General features: G+C 55.2%; 1 protein-coding gene and 1 pseudogene across 1 annotated transcript; both read left to right on the top strand.

Moving 5' to 3' along the window:
• The window catches only part of LOC119106018 (NACHT and WD repeat domain-containing protein 2-like), a 32,502-nt pseudogene extending 31,883 nt beyond the window's left edge, over window positions 1-619 (top strand).
• A 9,334-nt stretch (window positions 620-9,953) lies between these two features.
• Usp10 (ubiquitin specific protease 10) lies at window positions 9,954-20,214 on the top strand. Its single transcript, XM_037229613.1, has 9 exons — window positions 9,954-9,984; window positions 10,796-11,318; window positions 12,030-12,178; window positions 12,610-12,811; window positions 14,251-14,494; window positions 16,659-16,766; window positions 17,681-17,845; window positions 18,352-18,592; window positions 19,056-20,214. Exons 2-9 carry the CDS (start codon window positions 10,837-10,839, stop codon window positions 19,322-19,324), a joined length of 1,860 nt encoding a protein of 619 aa, XP_037085508.1. The 5' UTR covers window positions 9,954-9,984; window positions 10,796-10,836; the 3' UTR covers window positions 19,325-20,214.
• The last annotated feature ends 1,527 nt before the right edge of the window (window positions 20,215-21,741 follow it).

The following is a 21,741-nucleotide window of genomic DNA, read 5'->3' as shown; positions in this document are numbered from 1 at the left end:
TCTGTTTGTATCACATTTCAGCCGTATGCCGACCTGTGAGCAGCCTGTTGCCTCCTAAGTCATTATGTGTGTATATCCTAAATTGCTTACTTTTACGATGCGCGGAATTCTAGCTCATGATTCGTGAACGTTTGCACTCATTACGATGCATTATTATTAGATATTGGCAACGTCTTATGATATCCATTCTTTTGCATACGGTCGGACGAACCATTTTCCTTGGAGTTGAGCGTTAACGAAATAGCTTGTCTCATTTGCGATCGATAATGGTGTGTTTTTACTAAAAATGCGTAGCATTCCAATTACTACTTACCTTTGCAGAGGCCGCGTCGCCCGCTGGCGAAAGCTGCCGCCGGTTGTTTGACCGTGAGCGTTTGGCCTTACAGGAGCGAAGAGTCGTGGACGGCTGCGGAGGAGGCAGCGAAGCAAGTCATCCACTTCGCCGACCCGGTAACAGCAGATGAAGACTGAGCTGTTCAACAGCACGGCCTGCTTGTGTATGACGTCATGGGTGACGGTCTCACTTCAACCAATCGACAGCGCTTTGTATGAAGTTGTGTATCGTAAGCATTTTACCGTTTTTTCTGCCGATACTGTTTCGAAAATGGATGCATTCCCTAGAAAGGTGGCCTAGGGTGTGCGTATGTCATAAATAGCATATTAGCCGGCACGAAGCTTCATTCAAAATCATCACGTGCTTCGCATCTCCTCAATGCTTTAGTGGGTTATTGTGCGGCTTTGGCTTCATGCTGGGAGGATGCAAGGCAAACGTCGAAAGTCTTGTATTCCCTATTGTGGGAAGATATATTGACACACTTGATATCTTATCAATCTCGCACAGAAGTGAAGATCGACAAGATAGATTGATTGGCTCTGATATTTTACGGCGTGGGAGCAAATGGTTGTGGCGGTCCTAATAAGCACGTTTAGTACATCATGCTGAAGAGAGCGCGCAAGTTCTTGGCGCTTTTGGAGAACGCAATTTTTCCCGTCTGTCGCCTAAAGTGGTTTTGGCATGCGAGTGGATACAGCGTTGCGTGGTTGTTTTAAAATATTTTTCCTAAAGGGACATGCGTGTGTTATGCGAATGGCAGGGCAATGAGTGAAGAAAGCGGCAGTGTTTCAAGCCGCGCATTATCATGGAATTCAGACCCCGCAGGCACCGAGTGGCACGATTGACGTAAATTAAACATATTGAAGTATGTGACAATTTACACCCCAAATATGTACATCCAAGTATTACACCATAGTTCATTACGCGCACAACATAGTGATTTTGGCAATAGTGATTTTTTTACAACGCTGATTACACGTTTTCCCAGGCATAATCAAGCAAAAAGTATCTGTTCATAGAGCATCTGGTTACACAATCTTCAACTAAAAAATGAGAAACCAGAAATGGCATGAGAGCTACAGTTGTATGCTTCCGTTAACGCAACCCCGCTATTGCTGCGCGGCAGCGGTAGGGCGTTTCCGCGATGCAATTTTCATCAGATTCGTTACCTCTGTCTTTTTGTGGATGCGCTAAGTGCGAACTCACATTCCACGTTCATATTATGTTGTCTCGGGAAACACAGGATGGAATGATCGAACAAGTCTGTCTTCATGAGGCTATTTTCCGAGACAGTCCAAGTTTTGCCACGTTCGCAATTGCTCGAAAAAACTGTCCCTCTTGCCATTTGACCACTACGTTTATATGGCCATAGTGCCACCACTCACAAATCAGCCGCGCTTCGCGCCTAACAAACTCTTGGAACTCGAAGGTGCTGGACAATCGGGTGTGAATATTTCATACCACAAGGGGGCCGCTAAAGGAAGTATCCAGGGCCGAGGTCGCTGTTGCAGTTTCTGCCTGAGACCAAAGGCCGGAGAAGACGTCCCTCGGTGACCAAGATCCTGGAGACGTTATTCCGACACAGGTGCGGTAGGCTTTTTACCAACTGTTGTTTTGTGACGGAGCATGTAGAGCAGGTTCAAGCCCATCTTTTTATCATGCTTGGTTTATGACATCAGACATGAGGAGAAAATTAAAGGGGTTATTCGGTTTAGCCTCACTCAAACACCGCCATGCAAAACCATTATCGTTTTCAACATCGATGATCTTGGAAAATATATCATTCTTCCACAAACGCAATATTTTACTAAACGCTGCTCTGATTTGTTGCAAAGCTTCCTCATAAACAACTGCGACCCGAAGCAGTCTTGAAATTTCTGCTAGCTTATACGTTTTTGGATGCGGATTGGTAAATTATTTCGGCCCTCAGTCGCAAGCGTCTCTGCAGATCAGGGAGCAGTAAGACAAAATGTTCCGCCACACGCGCGAACTACTGCTAAGTGGATATCCCAGCATTTAGTAGAATGTGAGAAGCTGTGTACAAGATGCTGTCATGTTAAGTGATTCTCAGCGCGATAGCTTGATAAAACTTGGCGACTGTATTGGTGCATTTTGTCTTCAATTGTTTGTTCACAGAAGAATATATTCAGTATTTGAAATGATTACTGTTTCACTGATTGATTGAATTGATTTGAAATTGATGAAAAATTGATTGAATGATCACTTTCACTGATTGATTCATGGGCGCTACTATTTGTTGTGGCAGCCACATTCATCAATAAGACGGTATGAAAGCGACACACATAATTCAAACTACCCGGAGCTAGAGTGCTGCCTGACATACCAGGCAAGCATGAGTCACAACAAACGGAGAAAGACAGTCCCTTTGTGGGGCTTAACTATGAACACACAATTATCCGCGTGAACCAAAGAGAAACGTAACGACCGCACGCACTTTCCGCTCCCGGATTACGTTTGTAACATCCAGGACAGATAAAGGGAGCACTTGGCCAATACCTGCTAGCCTATCTATGTTGGGGTGCGCCGGGAGAGCACGTGGACACTGCCCACAGGGGGGGGGGGGGGGGCGGCTCCGAACGGTAGATGAAAGCACACTGCTCTTTGGTGCTGTCTAAACACAAAACATGGCCGGTAAAGGGCGCGCCATGTTGGTCGTGACACAATATCTAAAAAGCAGTATTCTCCAGTAACTGTTCAAGACAAGGATGAGAAGGGAGCAGGAAGGCAGAGGTACATGGTGGTATTTCTCCGAGGCTTTTGTCACCTTTCTTGAAAATCCGAACAACCTTCGCCCGCCTCCACCGCTTTGGACAGGATCCCGGCTGCAGGGACAAAACATATGTAGCTTGACCAGTGGCACACTGAGTCTGGCGGTACATTTACTAAATGCACGAGCACTAATGTCGTCAAAGCATGCATTGGAACCAAATCTTCTGGGGATGTATCTCAGGGCCACATGCCTTATTCGCATCAAATAACACAGCAATAAGCTGCACCTCGCCTTGATCGACACCTGCACGGTTAACGGCAGAACCACGACGCTGGGGTGGATCATGGTTGCACGCTGACCGAGCTTGTTACGGAAACGGTGCTGCGGAAAACGGCGTGCACGATCGAAATCAATAGTTTCTAATATATACGGCCAATGTGATCGGAAGTGACAGACAGCAGTGTGCCAAACCAAACAGGTTGAGCATTTTTAGAGACGTGAGCTTAAAAAAAACATCTAAACCCGCGTCATTGGCTTTGAATGGTGGTGACGTCTGGCCAGAAGGGCCCCAAATGTATACCACCGACATATTTCTGCTTGTGGAACGGCACTGAATGGAACCTGGCCTGTTCAAAGACGTCAACTATAGTTAGGACTGTATTTTCTCGACGACAGTCAATGTTTGGCAACATTACGAATGGGCATCACGGTTTTCCACGCATGTACTAACATTACCTCCGAAAAGTGAAGATGTGCCGCGTATGCAAGGCCATAACATAGTCATAACATGTAGTCATAACATATCATAGCATATAGTCATAACATAATATAGTTATAACGAAGTCGTGTACAGTGGTGAAGTACCTATATCCATTATCGAGTTAGTGCGATAGCGAAATGAAACACGCCGGCGCTGAGCTAAGAGATAGGTTGCAATGACATGGCATTGCAGTCTCTGTGTTTGGTAACATGTAAAACGGGGACTGGGATCCGACCGTCGTCGTCGCCCCCGGTATTGCCGGGCCGGGGTCGCGCCAGACGCGCAGCGCATGCCGCATCAGTGCTGGGCCGTGCGCAAAAAAGTGCGTGGATTATGCGTCGTCCAGTTGATTTCATACCGCCAGCGGCCGAACGGCACCACACTGGGGTTTGGCCACCCACGCAATGCGAATCGTAACGGCGCCGCAACAGACGTCGGTTTTCGCCACGCCGGAGTCGGGCGCGCGTACAACCCAGCCGCGCGCGCGTGGAGACCGGAAGGCACAGTGGAAAAAATAAACGAAAACACTGACTGCTGGAAGTGGGACCACGGGAATGTATGTTGCGAACGCCGGTGTGGGCCACGTACGCCAGCCCGGCACTCGCCACAGACCATGCCCGGTGCGAGCCGCGTGGCGGCCACCGGACATTGCTGGCTAAAAGTAGTGGACCCCTACCAACTTAATCTGCCTATTTGTAATACGAACACAGCTTTTTATGACAAAAAGTGGAAGGTGGCAAACTCCCTTCAACGCGCCGACGTAAGTAACAAGTATACTACAACGCATCGTTTCCGTGACCAATCGTGTAACACTGCGGTAAGGCCCTAAGCGAAACGAAATAAGAGCAGCATTTCAGAAATGGAGGCTTGCTGAGAGAAAAATGACAATTTTTTAATCAAAAGTATTTGTCCGCGTTTCATCCAACAGAAAAGGCAAAATTAGTGTGGAGACCGAATATGTTGCTGGTGAAAGGCAGTCACTGGTCCTGAAGCTTCTTACCCTTTCTGAGCACTTTCAGCTCATCGTTTTTGGCCCTTGAGAATAACTACTTTGATAATTCTTTTGACTGTTCCTGACACTTAGAACGGAGGCTTTTCAAACATTAACCAAATCAAATGGTTTTATCTTGCCCCGATTTTAAGTGTAAGTGATTAAGTCTCGACATAATGCCTGCCGCGGAATGACTGGCAGTGTTTTAAATGTTAAGGTCCGGGCAGCAGTTTTGGGCAACTTTGGCATGCGGCTAGATTACACCCGAGGCGGCGTTGGTGGTGTAATGGAGATGGGGGATGAGTAGGCGTTGGAGAATCGTGTGCCCCTCTTGAAATAACTATTGCTTTTGTGGTGATGTGAGCATCTTTCAGGAAATGCTTATAAGCATGTGCCTTTGGTCGATCTTCCGAGAATAACTCATCAGACGGAGAATGGAGTCCCGACTTTCGGGTAAGGCCAAACTTTGGGCTATGTGCTCGCTCTGGTTGGCTGTGTGGGTTCATATAACTACAGTTGTGTTGAACAGGCAATGGAAATTCGTGTCAAAATTTGATCGAAACGTCGTATATGCTTTGGAATGCACTGGAAAGCCGAGTTGAGCAATCATGAGTGGAAATGGCCTCCCACGTGTGGTACCGTTGCGCGCCGTTTTCGTCTCTGGCACCTGCCAGAATAAACGTTTTTCGCATTTAGCATGATGTGTGCAAAAGATTGAAATCGCATGACATTACCTGTGTCTTCAATAGAATGATAATGACTTAGTTCTGCATTTTCACCCCTTGTTATGCTGGATAGATGTTGGGATAACTTGTTTTGGTGGGAATGGCTTTACACTTAGTCCAGTAAACCTTGTTTTGCATGTGCACCATGCATCTTTTGTCCTGAAAAGTGGTTTTCTACCTAGCCAGTTAGGTTTGTTTTGGGATTTTCAGGATGGTGTGATTCTTAGAAGTTGGAAATGGTAACTACACTCCAGTCTTCAACCTGTAACAATCATGCAAACAAGACCTTTAGGGCAGATATTATGCTAAAATCTGTATATATAGATATGTACTGATAATATCACAAGTTATGTTATAAAGTCACACAGTTCAATAAATAGTGTGCATGTCACTGCTGCCACTGAAAAGCCAAATTGTGAATTGATGCTTTCTGAATCAGAAGTGTGGAGAACACATCTATTTTTCTGATGTTAAATTAAGAAAATGAAGTTGAGTTATTACACTAGTCTATAAAATCACCTCTTTATTGTGTAGGACATGTCAGCAGGCTGTTCTTTCTATATTGTAATACTTGAATGTGGTGGAAGGTAGTTGGCCTTTTCAACCTTAATTTGTTTTTGAGTATGAAAAATTATTGTTTGTTTTTACTACAATCAAGTGTAAAGCACATATAGTTCATCAATACACCTGCATGCAGTTTTATGAAAGAACTGACAAGCTTTGAGGATTGGTGCAGGCTTAAGCTCAGAGTTATATAACAATCACTGATTGTTTAACATTGGTAAGTAGGTACCTATTTTCTTTCTGAGGGTATCAAAATAGCAGGCTTGAAAGGGCTTTCAGTAATTTAAATGGTCTAAGCAGCACTCATTGTAAAGTGGCAATGTTATTTGACCATGAAAATGGCTTATGAAGCAATAAGGCTGTGTCACATGTGGTAGATAGTGTTTCAGTGAAACTCCTAATGGAAGTGAATGCTGTTTCCCCTCACAAGAGCATGATTTAACATGGTGTTTCCATTATTTTAGGTCATTTGCCCTGTGGAGGGCTCAACTTTATCATTATCTCTACTGAACAACAAAACTCAATAAGACATTAACATTTTTGCCTATTATTATGGACAGGATAATGTACACACAGGTCCTAGGTGTGGCTTCAAGTTTAAAAAAAGCAGAAAATTCAAATTGTATCATAGAGTCAAACCCGTTATTGTGCCTATGTCTGAATGATCCATGCCATTAAAACACTGCCTCTGTTTTTGGCAATCACATACATTCTGGGCTCAGTGTTAGGTGTATGGAAGTGCATGTGGTGACATCAGCATCCAGTCAGCACCTACTTATTGGAACAGCCCAGAAGGTTCTTTGAGACTCAGACATTTTTGCATTACTACTGCAATCCATCAAAGACCCTTGTCTTCCCATTAGGCCCATTATATTCATTCCTGCTGCCCCCCCCCCCCCCACACCCCCCAATTTAGGAATATCTGACATAGTGCATGCCACCCAGTAGGTGTTATGTTTTGTTACTGTTTCCTAATTTGCTCTAATTAGTTACATATTTATTAATGAGCTGGATTTCATGCTTCTTGTATAATTGATGCCTCCCACACAAATGTCTGCTCTTACTGGCTCTCACTGGTAAAGACCAGTTCATCGCTCCTTTTGGAAAGGCTCATCATCGTAACTGAAGCAATGAAATGTTGTCACGTTGTGTGGAGTGCATTTAGTTGGACTGGCCATATATATACTTGACTTTCAGTCCCATTTGATGTAGGTGTTGTAGATATGACTGATATGCAGTAACAGTGCATGTAAGTATGACAAAACATTAAGGCATAGCAAGCTTTGTGCCATACAAAGGTTTTACTTTGCCCCCACCCCAACCCCCCCCCTGCCCCACCCCACCCCCCACCCCCACCCACCCCACCCCCCACCCCCCACCCCCCCCCACCCGCACCCCTAGGGATTTGTTATGGGCAGGGCTGAACTGTTGTAATATAGATGTCTGGAAATAGCAAGAAAGATGATGCACAAAATAGTTCTAAATGAATTATTTAGATTTTTCAATGCTGGCTGTACCATCAGAGGCATGTTGCAGCTTCCCTTTTGCACAATTCTTCATGGACATCTTTCAGTCATGTAATTTCTGCACATATGTTGGCCTTACTCATGCCATTTGCTACCATGGTCTGTAGCTGGAAAGCACCTGCAACAAACATCTGTTCAGTGGTGATCATGAGCTTAAGTTTTCTTAAATGTGTGGATACTGTGGCATTTGTTTTCACTCATGATGTAAGATTAACTGGCAGAGCTCAGCAGACACCTCTGGCTGACTTCAGGTCCTTGGCATCACAGCCCACCAGTGTCACCCAAGCAAGCAAAAGCCCTCTCATGTTAAGATGTTGACTTAAACATATGATTTTCCAAGCATCCTGTGTACACTTATAAAACATGTGTGCCCAGGCACCATTGAAACTTGACTCACAATCACTGCTGCTATCTGGTAGAGTTGAACTGCCCTTGTGGATGTACCCTTAAGCTAGACAGTGCAGCACACAGCTTGGATATGATGGAGGTGAAGGATGAGCTCAGTGGTGCAAGCTGTTGCTCCAAATGTGAAGCCATTGCCCATTCCTATTCATTTTCACTGGTGTTTTACAATGGCACAGGACAGGTTGAACCAAACTACACACATGCTCACCATGTTGGCACATTCATGTGTGCATGCATTCAATGTCAGTTTTGCTCAGCCCAGCCTCTGTGACCCTCTATGATGCAGTCTTGTCTACCCCCACCACCCTTCCCACCCAGCAGTCATCTGTGGGACCAGGAGATCCTGCCTCCATCAAGCTAGATCATCTGTGGCATTGAGACTGTGCCCTGTCTGTCCAGCCAGGTCCTTTGTGGTGTTATGTAATCCTGAACCCCACCCCACCCCATCCCACCCCAGGCCAGGCTGTCTGTGTCATCTTGTGATCCTTCCCCCCCCCCCCTTCCCCATCCCACCCCAGGCCAGGCTGTCTGTGTCATCTTGTGATCCTCCCCCCCCCCCCCCCCCCCACCTCCAAGAGAGTCTTCAGCACTAGGTTCCAGTGTCCTCTGGCTGCATAGACCCCCTGTGACATCATGACTCCTGTTCCCCTCCCACAACCAGGTCCTTTTTTGGCACATGATGTCCATCCCCCCCCCCCCCCCCCCACTTAACCACACTGGTCTGGCCCTGCCCTGAGCAGTATCTCATGACCCTACTCTCCTTCCCATTTGCCCAGGCTCTCTTAGGTGACCCTGCTGGTCAGGCCTGATCCTCCGGCGTCACGGGGCCCTTGTTCTGCCTGTCTGGCCCCTGGGGCCACGTGACCTTTTGTCTCACGTGACCTCTGGCGTCTCGTGACGGCCGTCCGGTCTGTGCGGCGACAGAAGCTGCAGTTCCTGAACCTGACTGGTGCGTCACCGGAGGAGCTGGAGCTGCTGCGCCGGGTACAGGACCCCGCACACAGCCGGGTGGAGCTGCCCAATGACCCGCCTCCCCACCAGGTCAGTGAGCTAGAGTCGGCGGCGCCCCGTCATGCCGTGGCACTGTACGACCGGAATGCTTGTGAGTTCTCATTTTGATGCAGCAGGCCAGCAGGCTGCTGGACAAATCAACAGAGATGTGTTTCAGTAGGTGCTGAATGTAATTGTTTCAGTATAGTGATGTTGTATCGCAGTGCTTCCATATAAACAATTATAAACAACTTGTTTGTTTATAATTGTTTATTTATGACGATTATCTACAATTATAAACAGTTTCGCGAAGAAGTTGACTACCCCACGGAATGCACGGTTTTTACTACCAAGAAGTTCAACCGTAGATTGTGCGTGATGTTAAATGCACTTGTTGCGTCATCATCAATGCGTCATCAGCTATAATGACTGGTGCAGCCAATTCTTGCTAATGTCTAACATTTTTGTCTTGCTCTCATGTTGACTCGTGCAGGGTTGGATATCTGACCTTACTGTCCGTGTCGTCGGGCAGATAGCATGATATCAGCGCACGGCGCTGTTCGTCTTGTCGGGTGCATCTGCTAACTGGGCGCGCGCGCGTTCTGGCCGTGCGTCTGCTGACCGAGCGTGCGCGCGTTCTGGCCGTGCGTCTGCTGACTGGGCGTGCGCGCGTTCTGGCCGTGCGTCTGCTGACCGAGCGTGCGCGCGTTCTGGCCGTGCGTCTGCTGACCGAGCGTGCGCGCGTTCTGGTCGTGCGTCTGCTGACTGAACGTGAGCGCGTTCTGCTCGTGCGTCTGCTCGTGCGTCTGCTGATGGAGCACGCGCGTTCTGGCCGTGCGCCGCAGGTGTATGAGACGTGTCGGCTGCCGCCGGACGGTACCGAGTTCGCCGCCGAGGAGGCGGCCCCCGGCGCCAGCCAGCGCCGACTCGGCCTCGCCCCAGCCACACCCCTCTAACCGTACGTCGCCGTCGCCGGGCGCCGGGGCCACCCTTGGCCGCGTGCCGCCGCTCGGTAAGCGGGCAGCAGGTCCGACTGATGTGGCGTGGCAGCTGGTGCCTGACGCAGTGGTTGTTGACGGAGCCGTTCTAGGCTCCCGTGCACCTTCCTGTTGGCTTTCCGCAGAAGGAGATCCGACTGCTCGCGACGGGCGGAGAATGTAGCGAGAACTGGAGTTGGCGTAAGCATTGGAATAGACGCCTTTCCATGGCGAGATATCAGAATTAGGACTCCCTTAATTAATTTTATTGGAAGTTGATGCGTTTTCATCACACTTATCACACCACATTCTCCGCCCGCGCCGCCTACCTTCGTAACATCTTCAGTACCAGAACCATGTACGTTTGTGGAGACTGGTGTGATATTCGCTCTGTGTGAGTTAATCATCGAATGTACTGTGTAAGTTATCACTGAATCTCCCTTGTATTGGCTATCTGCAGTCCACGTAATTCCAGGGGCGCTGTTCACCAATTATTTGCACGTGGTCTGACCCACGGGTCATTGGGCTTAGCCGCTGCACAAGGCGGCTGGTCCATCGGGAGCGCGCCTGTGTCGTCACTAACCGGGTGCTCCGTCTGCGACACGCGCTTCCGTGCTGTTCCACCCGCTCGTGCGACGGCGGCCAGACCTGGCGCACGCGCCCCCGCCCCCGCCCCCGCCCCCGCCCCCCCCCGCCCCCGGCCCCAGCCCCCGCCTCCGTCCCGCCCCCGCCCCCGCCCGGGAGCGGTGCCAGCCGGGGAGCATGCTGACGCGCCGCCCTCTCCGCCGCCAGAGGGACTGCCGGGCGAGCTGGCGCCGCTGCCGCTGGCCGCCATGCCGCACGTGACCGCCCAGCACCCGGCCATCTCGCATATGGTGGCCGGCGGCGCGGCGCCGCTCTACCAGCAGCAGGCCGGCTACCCGTTCCCCAACATGTTCGTCAACAGCATGCCGCCCGGCGTGAACATGATGTACCCGATGCCGGGCGGCTACCCGCTGCAGCCGCCGGCCGGCTACGGGCCCGAGCCGGTGAGCGGCGGCGACCAGGAGCGGCGGCGCTCCGGCAAGAAGGCGGACAAGATGGCCGCCATCGCCGGCCACTACTCGCCCTACCACATCACCACGAGTGCCGCTACGGGACATCCGCTCGTCATGCCGTTCCCGAACGGTCCGTATGGCCAGGTGGTGCCGCTGCCCTACCACCCGTACCCCTACGCGTACCCCAGCCCGGAGATGATGATGGCCGCCATGCAGCCACCGCCACCGCAGTCGCCGCAGCAGCCGCTGCCGCCGCCACCGCAGCATTCCCAGCAATCGCCGCAGCAGCGGCAGCATTCGCATCAGCCGCAGCCGCCGCAGCTGCCGTCGCCCCCGCAGCATCCGCCGTCGCAGCAGCCGCCGTCGCAGCAGCAGCAGCAGCAGCAGCAGATGCTGGACGTGTCTGTGCCGCCGCCGGCCGTGGCGGCGTCGCCCGAGGAGCCGCGCGCGCCGCTCTGCGAGCCTTACGGCCGCGCTGACGACGCGGAGCGCGCGCTGCCGGCCGACGCACCGGCCGCGCCCGCCCGACTGCGTTTTGGCTTCGACCTGGACGACAAGCTGGGCGCGTGCGAGAGCGGAGCCGTGCAGCTGGAGCCGGACGCGGCGGTGAGGCCGGCGGCGGCGCGGGCGCTGGACCTGGAGCTGGAGCGGGAGGTCACGGAGGAGCTGGGGCTCGACCAGCACGGCGCCGACAATGGCGACGAGCGCGCCGGTGACGGCCGCTCGTCGTCGGCCGAGCCGTGCGACGCACCCACCTCGTACGTGGCCACGGTGACTGTGAGCCAGCGGCACGTGCCTGCTGGCGAGCGCTGCTTGCCGCCGGCCGGCTCGCCGGTGGCCGAGCCGGACTGCGGCGCCGCCTCCCCGGCCAGCGCCTCCGCCGCCGAGCCGGCCTCCTCCGTCACGAGCGACGAGGCGCCGGCCGAGCCGGCCGCGCCCGTCAACGGCGAGGCGGCGCCGGAGCCCACGCGCGAGCCGGAGCCGCCGCCGCCGCCGCCGCCGGGGCCGCGCTCCTGGGCCAGCCTGTTCCAGACGAAGGCGGGCGACGCACCCGTGCCGCCACCGGCCGCCGCGCCGCCAAAACCGGCGCCGGCGCCGCCGACCAGCGCCGCTGATACCGGCCTGCTGTCCATTGGAGGTGCGTTGGACTCTGACACGCGAGACTGTCAGTTTCCTGTGGAATCTTGCCTTGTGTTTGGCCTTGCAGCTGTCATACCAGTCACCTTAGCATGGGTGCCCACCCTCGAGGTGGACGCGTGTTAAGCATTTTCAGGTGGGCTGGTTCGTGATGGTCCATTCTCTATTTGATAACTGGACCACGCTGTGCGGGGTGCCGGTAGTGTAGTGACGAACGTGTCTGCGTTAACCATTGCGCCTCTGTGCGACCAGAGGAAGGGGGTTCGATCCCCCGCGGGGCCTGTCCTTAATGCCAGGGTGAGAGGCGGGCGACGCCATAAAAGGACTCGGCAACTGAGTGTGTCGTAAAGCCCCGATCACGCAGACGACCGCGCTGTGCATCATGGCTGCCGCTGCCGGCGCTGGCTGATGGCCGCCTCCTCTCGCCGCCAGCGGTCCTGTCTCGCTTCGAGCTGAGCTACAAGAACGTCTACCTGCAGCCGCGCGGCCTCACCAACAAGTCCAACTGGTGCTACATCAACGCCACGCTGCAGGCGCTGGCCAGCTGCACGCCGTTCTACCACCTGATGAAGTCGCTGCCCTCCAACATCGGCCTGCAGGCGGACAACAGCCGCACGCCCATCATCGACGCTGTGTGAGTCGCGTGGGGGAGCGGGGCCGGGGGGGGGGGGGGGGGTCGGACGCACTGGCTTCCGCAGCATCAAATGTAACGATGGCGGTGGCTGGCAATGTTCTGGCAATGCCAGAATTCAGTAACAGGCCAGCCTCACTGTTGTGCTATTGTGCATGTGGACGGTAGCCCACCAGCGAGCATGTTGCCGTACTTTGTGAGGGCGCAGAATCAAGCCCCTTCGTCGCAGAAGTAGCATCATTGTAGGAACCAGCTTAACATCGAGTTTTTTGTTCTTATCAGTAATTTATTATACTCTGCTATCCCAGATGGCAGGGTGGTCAAATATTCCACTTTCGCCATTTCCAAACTGGCTTGGTATAAGACATGTGGAGGTTGCAAAAATTTTGATACGGGCCTCGCACACATAGTGGGTCTAGTTTGCTGAAGATAATTGCATACAATAATGTTGATGGTGGCTTGGAAGCTCCATTTGGGCAGATGTGTTTCAGAGCAGGAGAACCTGCCTGTAGTTATGGCATCTGGTAGGCTCTTCTGTTGTTAACCCTATATGGAGAGCACTGCCCCTGAGGGCCACCAGAAGTCTCTGCAGAAAAATCGCGTTACTTTTTACCCCTCTGCATTACTGAAGCCCTCCGAGACTAAACCAGAAGTTACAAGCAGAAAGGCGTGCTCATTATATTTCAAATTTGCTTTCCCTGCTACAGCAAGATTATGAGCGAGGTCCCACTGCTGTGCTGCGAGGATGGCACGTGTGAGCAAGGGCCCACTGCTGTGCTGCGAGGATGGCACGTGTGATCGAGGTTCCGCAGCTGTGCTGCGAGGATGGCACGTGTGAGCAAGGGCCCACTGCTGTGCCGCGAGGATGGCACGTGTGAGCGAGGTCCCGCAGCTGTGCTGCGAGGATGGCACGTGTGAGCGAGGGTCCCACTTCTGTGCTGCGAGGATGGCATGTGTGATCGAGGTCCCGCATCTGTGCCGCGAGGATGGCACGTGTGTGCGAGGTTCCGCAGCTGTGCTGCGAGGATGGCACGTGTGAGCGAGGTCCCACTGCTGTGCTGCGAGGATGGCAGGTGTGAGCGAGGTTCCGCAGCTGTGCTGCGAGGATGGCACGTGTGAGCGAGGTTCCGCAGCTGTGCTGCGAGGATGGCACGTGTGAGCGAGGTCCCACTGCTGTGCTGCGGGGATGGCACGTGTGAGCGAGGTTCCGCAGCTGTGCTGCGAGGATGGGGCACGTGTGAGCAAGGTCCCACCGCTGTGCTGCGAGGATGGTACGTGTGAGCAAGGTCCCACTGCTGTGCTGCGAGAATGGCACGTGTGAGCGAGGTCCCGCATCTGTGCTGCGAGGATGGCACGCGTGAGCGCGTCCACGCTCAGTAGCCAGGAGGATTGAAACAAAATTCCAGCTGGGCCGAGCGTGTAAGTGAGCTCTCTGCCGGCAGGGTGGAGTTCATGAACGAGTTCTCGTCGCTGCCGGAGCTGCAACGCGTGAAGCGGCGCGAGCGCGAGCGCGGCCACCTGCGTGACATGGCCGTTGGGCCGCCATTCGAGCCCTCCTACGTGTACGCCATGCTGTCGCGTGTCAGCTCCGACGCCTTCCGCGTGGCCGGCCGCCAGGAGGACGCCGAGGAGTTCCTCACCTGCCTGCTCAGCGGTCTGCAGGACGAGATGACCGAGGTCCTCAAGGTGAGCCGCCGCCGCCGTGACCGCGACCGCTCCTCGGACCGGGCCGCCGCAGGTGTCGATGCGACGCGTCTCTGAGACGCGACGCGCTGCAGTCGCCGTAGAGGGTGGGGCGCGCGCGTTAGACTGGCGCAGTCAGCTGACTGTCGGACTGGTGACGGCGTCCGCTCCCGCCGAACATCCACCCGCTTTTGCGGAATATCCACCCGCTTTTGCGGAGCATCCACCCGCTTTTGCGGAGCATACACCCGATCTCGCCGAACATCCACGTGCCCTTGCTGAGCATCCACCTGCTCTCACCGAACATCCTCCCGCTCTCGCCGAACGTCCACCCGCTCTCGTCGAACGTCCACCCGCTCTCACCGAACATCCACCCACTCTCGCCGAACGTCCACCCGCTCTCGACGAACATCCACCCGCTGCCGAACATCCACCCGCTCTCACCGAACATCTACCTGCCCTTGCTGAACGTCTACCTGCTCTCGCCGAACATCCAGCCACTCTCGCCGAACGCCCACCCGCTCATGTCGAACATCTGCCCGCTCTCACCGAACATCCACCTGCCCTCGCTGAATATCCACCCACTCGCTGAACGTCCACCCGCTCTCGTCGAACATCCACCCGCTCTCGTCGAACATCCACCCGCTCTCACCGAACATCCACATGCCCTTGCTGAGCATCCACCTGCTCTCACCGAACATCCACGCACTCTCTCTGAACGTCCATCCGCTCTCGTCGAACATCCACCCGCTCTCGCCGAACATCTACTTGCCATTGCTGAACATCCACCCGCTCTCACCGAACACCCACCCACTCTCGCCGAACGTCCATCCGCTCTCGTCGAACATCCACCCGCTCTCACAGAACATCCAGCCGCTCTCGTGGAACATCCACCCGCTCTCGTCGAACATCCGCCCGCTCTCACCGAACATCCACCTACCCTTGCTGAACATCCACCTGCTCTTACCGAACATCCACCCACTCGCCGAATGTCCACCCACTCTCGTCGAACATCCACCCGCTCTTGTCGAACGTCCACCTGCTCTTGTCGAACGTCCACCCGCTCTCGCCGAACATGACCTGCGCTAATCGAACATCCACCTGCCCTCCACGAAAATCCACGTACTGTCACCGAACATCCACCTGCTCTTGCTAAACATCCACTTGTTCTCACCCAACATCCACTGCTCTTACTGAGCATCCACCTGCTCCAATCGAACATCCACCCGCTCGCGCTGAGCATCCATTGTATGACAAAGTTATCGGCTATGTTTATCAATTGGTCTTGCAATATCGGTGCTACCGTATCGAACCACCATGCAAATAGAATGAGATCGAAGAGGTGGTGCTAGCTAGTTGGTGTGAGAATAGGGAGCATCTTCCAGTGGGATGTCTTGTGTCGCCTGAAACAGCCTACCGTAGGCGTGCTGTACGTGTTGTTGGTGTTCCTCGCCTGTGGCTGCCAGGCCGGTCACGGGCTGACCCGTCTGACCCCGACGTGCCGATCCCGTGTATTCTCGCTTTACCCGGCGTGTCGAGCCCGTGTCCCACCGGCTGACCCTGGCGTGTCGAGCCCGTGTCCCACCGGCTGACCCCGGCGTGTCGAGCCCGTGTCCCACCACGTGACCCCGCCTGCCCCCGGCGCGTCGAGCCCGTGTCCTACCATCTAACCCCGCCTGCCCCCGGCGCGTCGAGCCCGTGTCCCACCACCTAACCCCACCTGCCCCCGGCGCGTCGAGCCCGTGGCCCACCACCTAACCCCACCTGCCCCCGGCGCGTCGAGCCCGTGTCCCACCACCTAACCCCGCCTGCCCCCGGTGCGTCAAGCCCGTGGCCCACCGGCTGACCCGGGCGTGTCGAGCCCGCGCCCCACCGGCTGACCCCGACGTGTCGAGCCCCTGTCCTACCACCTAACCCCGCCTGTCCCCGGCGCGTCGAGCCCGTGGCCCACCGGCTGACCCCGGCGTGCCGAGTCCGTGTCTCACCGGCTGACCACGGCGTGTTGAGCCCGTGTTCCACCGGCTGACCACGGCGTGCCGATCCCGTGTATCCTCGCCTTACCCGGCGTGTTCAGCCCATGTCTCACCGGCTGACCCCGACGTGTCGAGCCCGTGTCTCGGGAGGTTGCCGGTGGGCGTGTGCGTGACCGGGCCGGCCGTCTCGTCAGGTGTACAAGAAGAGCCAGGAGGAGGTTGAGCCGGCCGTCAACGGCTCCACCAACGGCGACGCTGACCACCAGCCGGACCAGGACGACGGCGACAGCGACGACTGGCAGGTGCGGCCGCGCGCTGGTGTGGGGTCGCGCCGTGACCGGCCGCCACGGGGGGGGGGGGGGGGGGGCGAGCGGGTGAGCTTGGCGACGCCTGTGCTGAGGTCGTGTATGGATGGTGGACGGCGGATTTTATCATCATTGGTTTTGGCTGCGTGTTGGCGGCTTTTGCGTGACGCTTGCGTGAATGGGAGCGTTCCACATGTTTATGGGGTTTTGAACTGAAATAGCCATCATGGAGACCTTTCGATGCTGTCCACAATCCCGTCCTTCTTAACGCCTAAGGCTCTTTAGTTTTGGATTACACGCGAACAATGCTAAAAGGTATGTCGCGGAGAGTATTTTTCAAACTCGCCTTGGCATTCATGACGCCATAATAACGCCATTCAAATTCTGTTATTCCATAAGCCATGCGGCGATTAAAAGCTCAGAGAAATGCAGCTGTCGAGGCATTCATATCTGGCGTTCGTGAGCACAATTTCCAGCTATGGCGGCCGTCAATTGGCTCTCAATCACTGTTGTGCAAGGCACAAGGATGTACTCAACCATGATGCACCGAGGAGCGTATTTACTAAACAGGAATTGTGCTGTCTGGAGCAGTCGTTTCCACTTCAAAAGTATACCATTAGTTATAAATAAGCTTGTTTCATCATACCCGTTGCTTGCTTTAATATCTTCAGATGTGAGACGTTCCCTTTAACGCGCCTGTGTGCGCGAAACCCCGTCATGCAGAGGGTTTCGGGTGTGCTGGATAATTCTGACCCGTTGGGGTCTGAATTATTGAGCACACACCATAGTCCTGGCGCTATTTCTGTTCTTGAGAGAGTGCTGACCCCAGCCGGCATGTGGCGGTCTGAGGCCTGACCGGACTGGACCTGACCTGACCTGACCTGACCTGACGCCGCGCTCCGTCCGCGCAGACGATCATCGGCAAGAACCGCGGCCAGGTGACGCGCTCCGCGGAGCTGCAGACCACGCCCGTCAGCAGCGTCTTCTCCGGCCAGCTGCGCTCGTCGCTGCACCGTCATGGCACCAAGGCCACCGCCACCGTCCAGTCCTTCTTCAGCCTGCAGCTGGACATACAGGTCAGGGGCGGGCGAGACTGCGGCCGCCCGGGCGGCCCGTCCGTGCCGGGCGCGCCGGCAGTCACCGCCGGCTTGCGCTGTGGTCGGTCCCCGGCTGCTGGTCCGGCTCCCGCTGTCGTTTATTCGGAGATGGGCGTAAGGCGGTCCTCGCAATCGGCGTGTCTTATAACCCCAATCATCATCGTGCATTGGGGGAATGTTACGAGCGGGGATGCTTGCAACGACATTGAAACTGCGTGCTAAAATAAACAAAAACCAAAAAACAGCTGTCCCATATCATATTTTAGTTCCAGACAGATGGTGAAACTGCGTGCTATAGCGAACATAAAACAGCTGTCCCATATCATATTTAAGTTGCAGACAGATGGCCCCGATGGATTTGTGATTGTATACGAATGTGTTCTGCTTAGATAGGTCTGCTCCCCCCCCCCCCCCCGCCCCCCGTCAGTGTGCGAAGGTGCCCAGTGTAGAGTTGGCGTGTCTCCTGACCGCGTGTTTCGCCCCAGTCGCCGCAGGTGTCCAGCGTGGAGCAGGCGCTGGAGGCGCTGGTCGGCCGGGACCAGGTGGTGGGCCTGACGTGCCCTCAGTCGGGCCAGCCGGTGGACGCGTGGCAGCAGGCGGCGCTCGAGGTCACGCCGCCCATTCTCATCCTCCACCTGAAGCGCTTCCTCTACGACCCGGCCAACGACGGCGTGCAGAAGCTGCTGAAGCGCGTCACCTTCCCCGTCGACCTGGAGCTGAAGAAGGGTGAGGCGACGCTGCCAAGCGGGGCGGACTGGCATCAGCTTCCGGACTGAGCGGTCTGTGGCAAAACGCGGTTGTTGCCAGACAGGTGGCGCTGAGGGATAGTATAGTGTAACGTGGTATATATAGCGTCGGATAGTATAAGTATTTATTGATTTTTGTGGTGTAGCCGTAACATCACCTCACGGGCCCACGTGGCGTCCCGCCGCGGAGCAAGCACTGCCGCCGCTTCTGCCACAAACGCGCTGGCGATCACGATACCGGGGCTGTACATGTCGATGCGCGCGCCGTCTTGGACGAAATCTCCGAACCAACGATCTGAATAATTCAGTATGTTTTCACTGGCGGTCCAGACGCGTGACTCGTGGGAGGGATCCTGCGGTCCGAGTGATGTTTCTCGCGTTGGTGAGCGGGGGTGGCAGCAGGCGCACGGCCGCTCGCTCCTGACGCCCGCTGTGATCGGCAGAGCTGCTGTCCAACGTGCGCGGCAAGATGGCGCCCGGTCCCAAGCGCTACCGCCTGTTCGCCGTCATCTACCACAGCGGCAAGGAGTCGACCAAGGGCCACTACATCACCGACGCCTATCACCCGGCCTACCAGCAGTGGGTGCGCTACGACGACAGCTTGGTGTCGGCGGTGGCCGAGGCGGCCGTGCTGCGGCCGGAGCCGCCGCTCGTGCCCTACATCCTCTTCTACCGCCGGCTGGACACAGTCGCCGCCCACAACGGCAAGTGAGCCGCCCCGCCAGGCCGGCAACCAGGCTTTCAGCGTGCGCGCGGCCGCCGGCCAACCGCGCTAGATTGTGAATATTCGTGCTGTGAGCGGTCTGCCGCGCCCGTACGGTGCGCATGCGCCGTGACCTGGCCGCCGGCGGGTCGGGCGCGACCGGCAGCGGCGGCGGCGGCGGCGGCGGTGACAGCCCGCTCCGGTGCCAAATGCGTGGCCGCCGCTCGGCGACTCGCGTCCGTTTTTATCGTGAGCGTGTGTTTTAACGTCCGGGGTTGGGTGCTGTGTCGGCGCGGCGCCCGGCCCGGCGCCGAGGGCGCGGCGCCCGCGCGCGCTCCGTGTGGCCTTACGCGCTGGAGTCCCCAGCTGCGACCCGTTCCGCCGCGTTGATCGTGTTAAGAGCAATTGCCCGGCCGGCTGGGATCCGGCGTCGTGTGTTGATTTGCCGTTGTAGAGGTGGCCGGGCCGCCCGATGTCTGTCGCCCCGTCGTTTCGCGTGCGCCTCACTCCGCGCGCTGGGCCCCACTGACTGCACGCGGCCGCTAGTTTTACCCGTCATTGCTGACTTGAATTGCTGACCGCGCTCCTGCGTGGCGTTGGCATCGGCCGTGTATTTTAAAGAGCACGCGGTCACAACAGGCGGCCGAATATGCAACCATCCGCGCCACAATTGTGACTTGGTTTTCTCTGTTGCGTGTAGGCCGGCTGCAGTGTGTGATTATTCAGCTGGCGCGTGCTCAGATGTGTTTTGTTTGAGGTCATGCGGGCGCGGGTGCTGTACTCTGTCCGAGTTTCTTGAGGAGCGAGCCGACTGAAATGATTGGGTTGTGTTGTTTTTAATAAAACTTGCGGCCCACAGAAGGGGACCTGTGGGCTGGAGCATGTCAGGGATGAGCTGAGCAGCTGTTTGCTTTCGAGTGGTCCTCCGTTGGCCTCACACAAACGGCAAGGCGAGCGGCGTTGGTGGCGACGAACAAAACGAAGCAAACGCACGTGTTCGTAGGGACTGGCACACGAAAACCGTCAGTGCTCCAGGACGAAGCATACTAAAACCGCCGTTACTGCTTTTTGATGGAGTGAGAAGGAAGCTGCTTTGTTCTCAGGCAGATTCTCAATCTCAGCAAGTGATAGATGCTCGGACCATCGTGACTCCTGCAGCTGCTCGCCAGCAGAAGCATCACGGACTGAAACGGTGCCACAATGAATTAATGAAAGCGTGACCGTGTGTTACCGAATAGGCTGAGCGCCTTCAAGTACGGCGTCAATGGTTGGGGCGGGAGTCGCGATGCCGCACTGCATCGCACTATGGCGCGGCCAGCTGCACTCCTCTGAACTGGGCGGCGGCGCGGGCCGGTCGCGCGGCAGGAGGGCTGCAGGCCTTCCTGTGGTGCTCGCCACGAATCAGACTCGAGTGATACGTCCTAACGAAACACTCCCGCCATCTGCATGCCATAGTCGCTTACAAGTTACGTTCACACGTGCACGGCACGAAATGCAGCAGCAGCCGAGTACGAAAAGAGCGCGAAGCTGAAACGTTATCCTGACTTCTGTGATGGGGCTGACATCCGCAAGATCCGAATCGGGTGCGGGCAAGCCCGCCTCATGAAGCGGGTGATAACTGGTCTCCCTTTACGTGCTAACGGAGAGCACAAGAAGGCTGCTGTTTCCAGTAAACCATTTGTTGTAGGTTATGGATTGCACATGCTCCAGCACATGCATTCGGCCGATACGCGTTCTCAGTGCCGCTTTCGTGCTGACTGCTTTGGAGAAGCGGAGGCCGGAGTGGTGGATTATCGCGAATTGTGCTATCAGAGCAGATTTTTAAGCACTGCGGCAGGCAGGGTTGTATTTTCGCAAACAGGTTGCGGGGGGGGGGGGGAGGATTAACTAAACCGATCGTCTAAATGAGCCCCTGACGGGTTTCTTACCAGATTTGACAACTTCGTTCTCAAAGAAGTGGGGGCTGGAGCCCCCCTCCCCGAAATGAAACGGGAGCAATGGCATAGTCAAGGGGTAGGAGCCCTCCCCCTCTGCTAAGAGGTTAACACTAGACGTCGGATGATTTTACAGGAATTCAGTTCAACTGGCAGGAGTTTGTGAGATTACTTGACATTGCTCCCCTACAAAAATATGACTTGGCTAGAGAAATTGAAATTCAGATTACGCAAGCTATTCTTAATCCCCGGGTAATCACTGGGTCCTGATATTGACATGGAAGCATCCATTTGAGATACAAAGGTGCCTTTCCCAGATGGTGTTCTGTTTGAGTGCTGCGAGCCCGCAGCTTTGCCGATGGTGTCCAGCGCAGGAAGTTCTCACGTCGACGATAATGCAGGTAAGTTCTTATTCCATAACCTTGGGTTATAGTTACAACCATATTCACCTCTAGTTTTGCAAATTTGCATTATGTGGTTACAGGGCTGGGC

Source organism: Pollicipes pollicipes, unplaced genomic scaffold (genome assembly GCF_011947565.3).
Source record: "Pollicipes pollicipes isolate AB1234 unplaced genomic scaffold, Ppol_2.1 Scaffold_6138;HRSCAF=7277_pilon_pilon_pilon, whole genome shotgun sequence".
Classification (NCBI taxonomy): domain Eukaryota; kingdom Metazoa; phylum Arthropoda; class Thecostraca; order Pollicipedomorpha; family Pollicipedidae; genus Pollicipes; species Pollicipes pollicipes.
The sequence above is the reverse complement of the archived record's forward strand: the minus strand, read 5'-3'. Positions and strand labels throughout refer to the sequence as shown.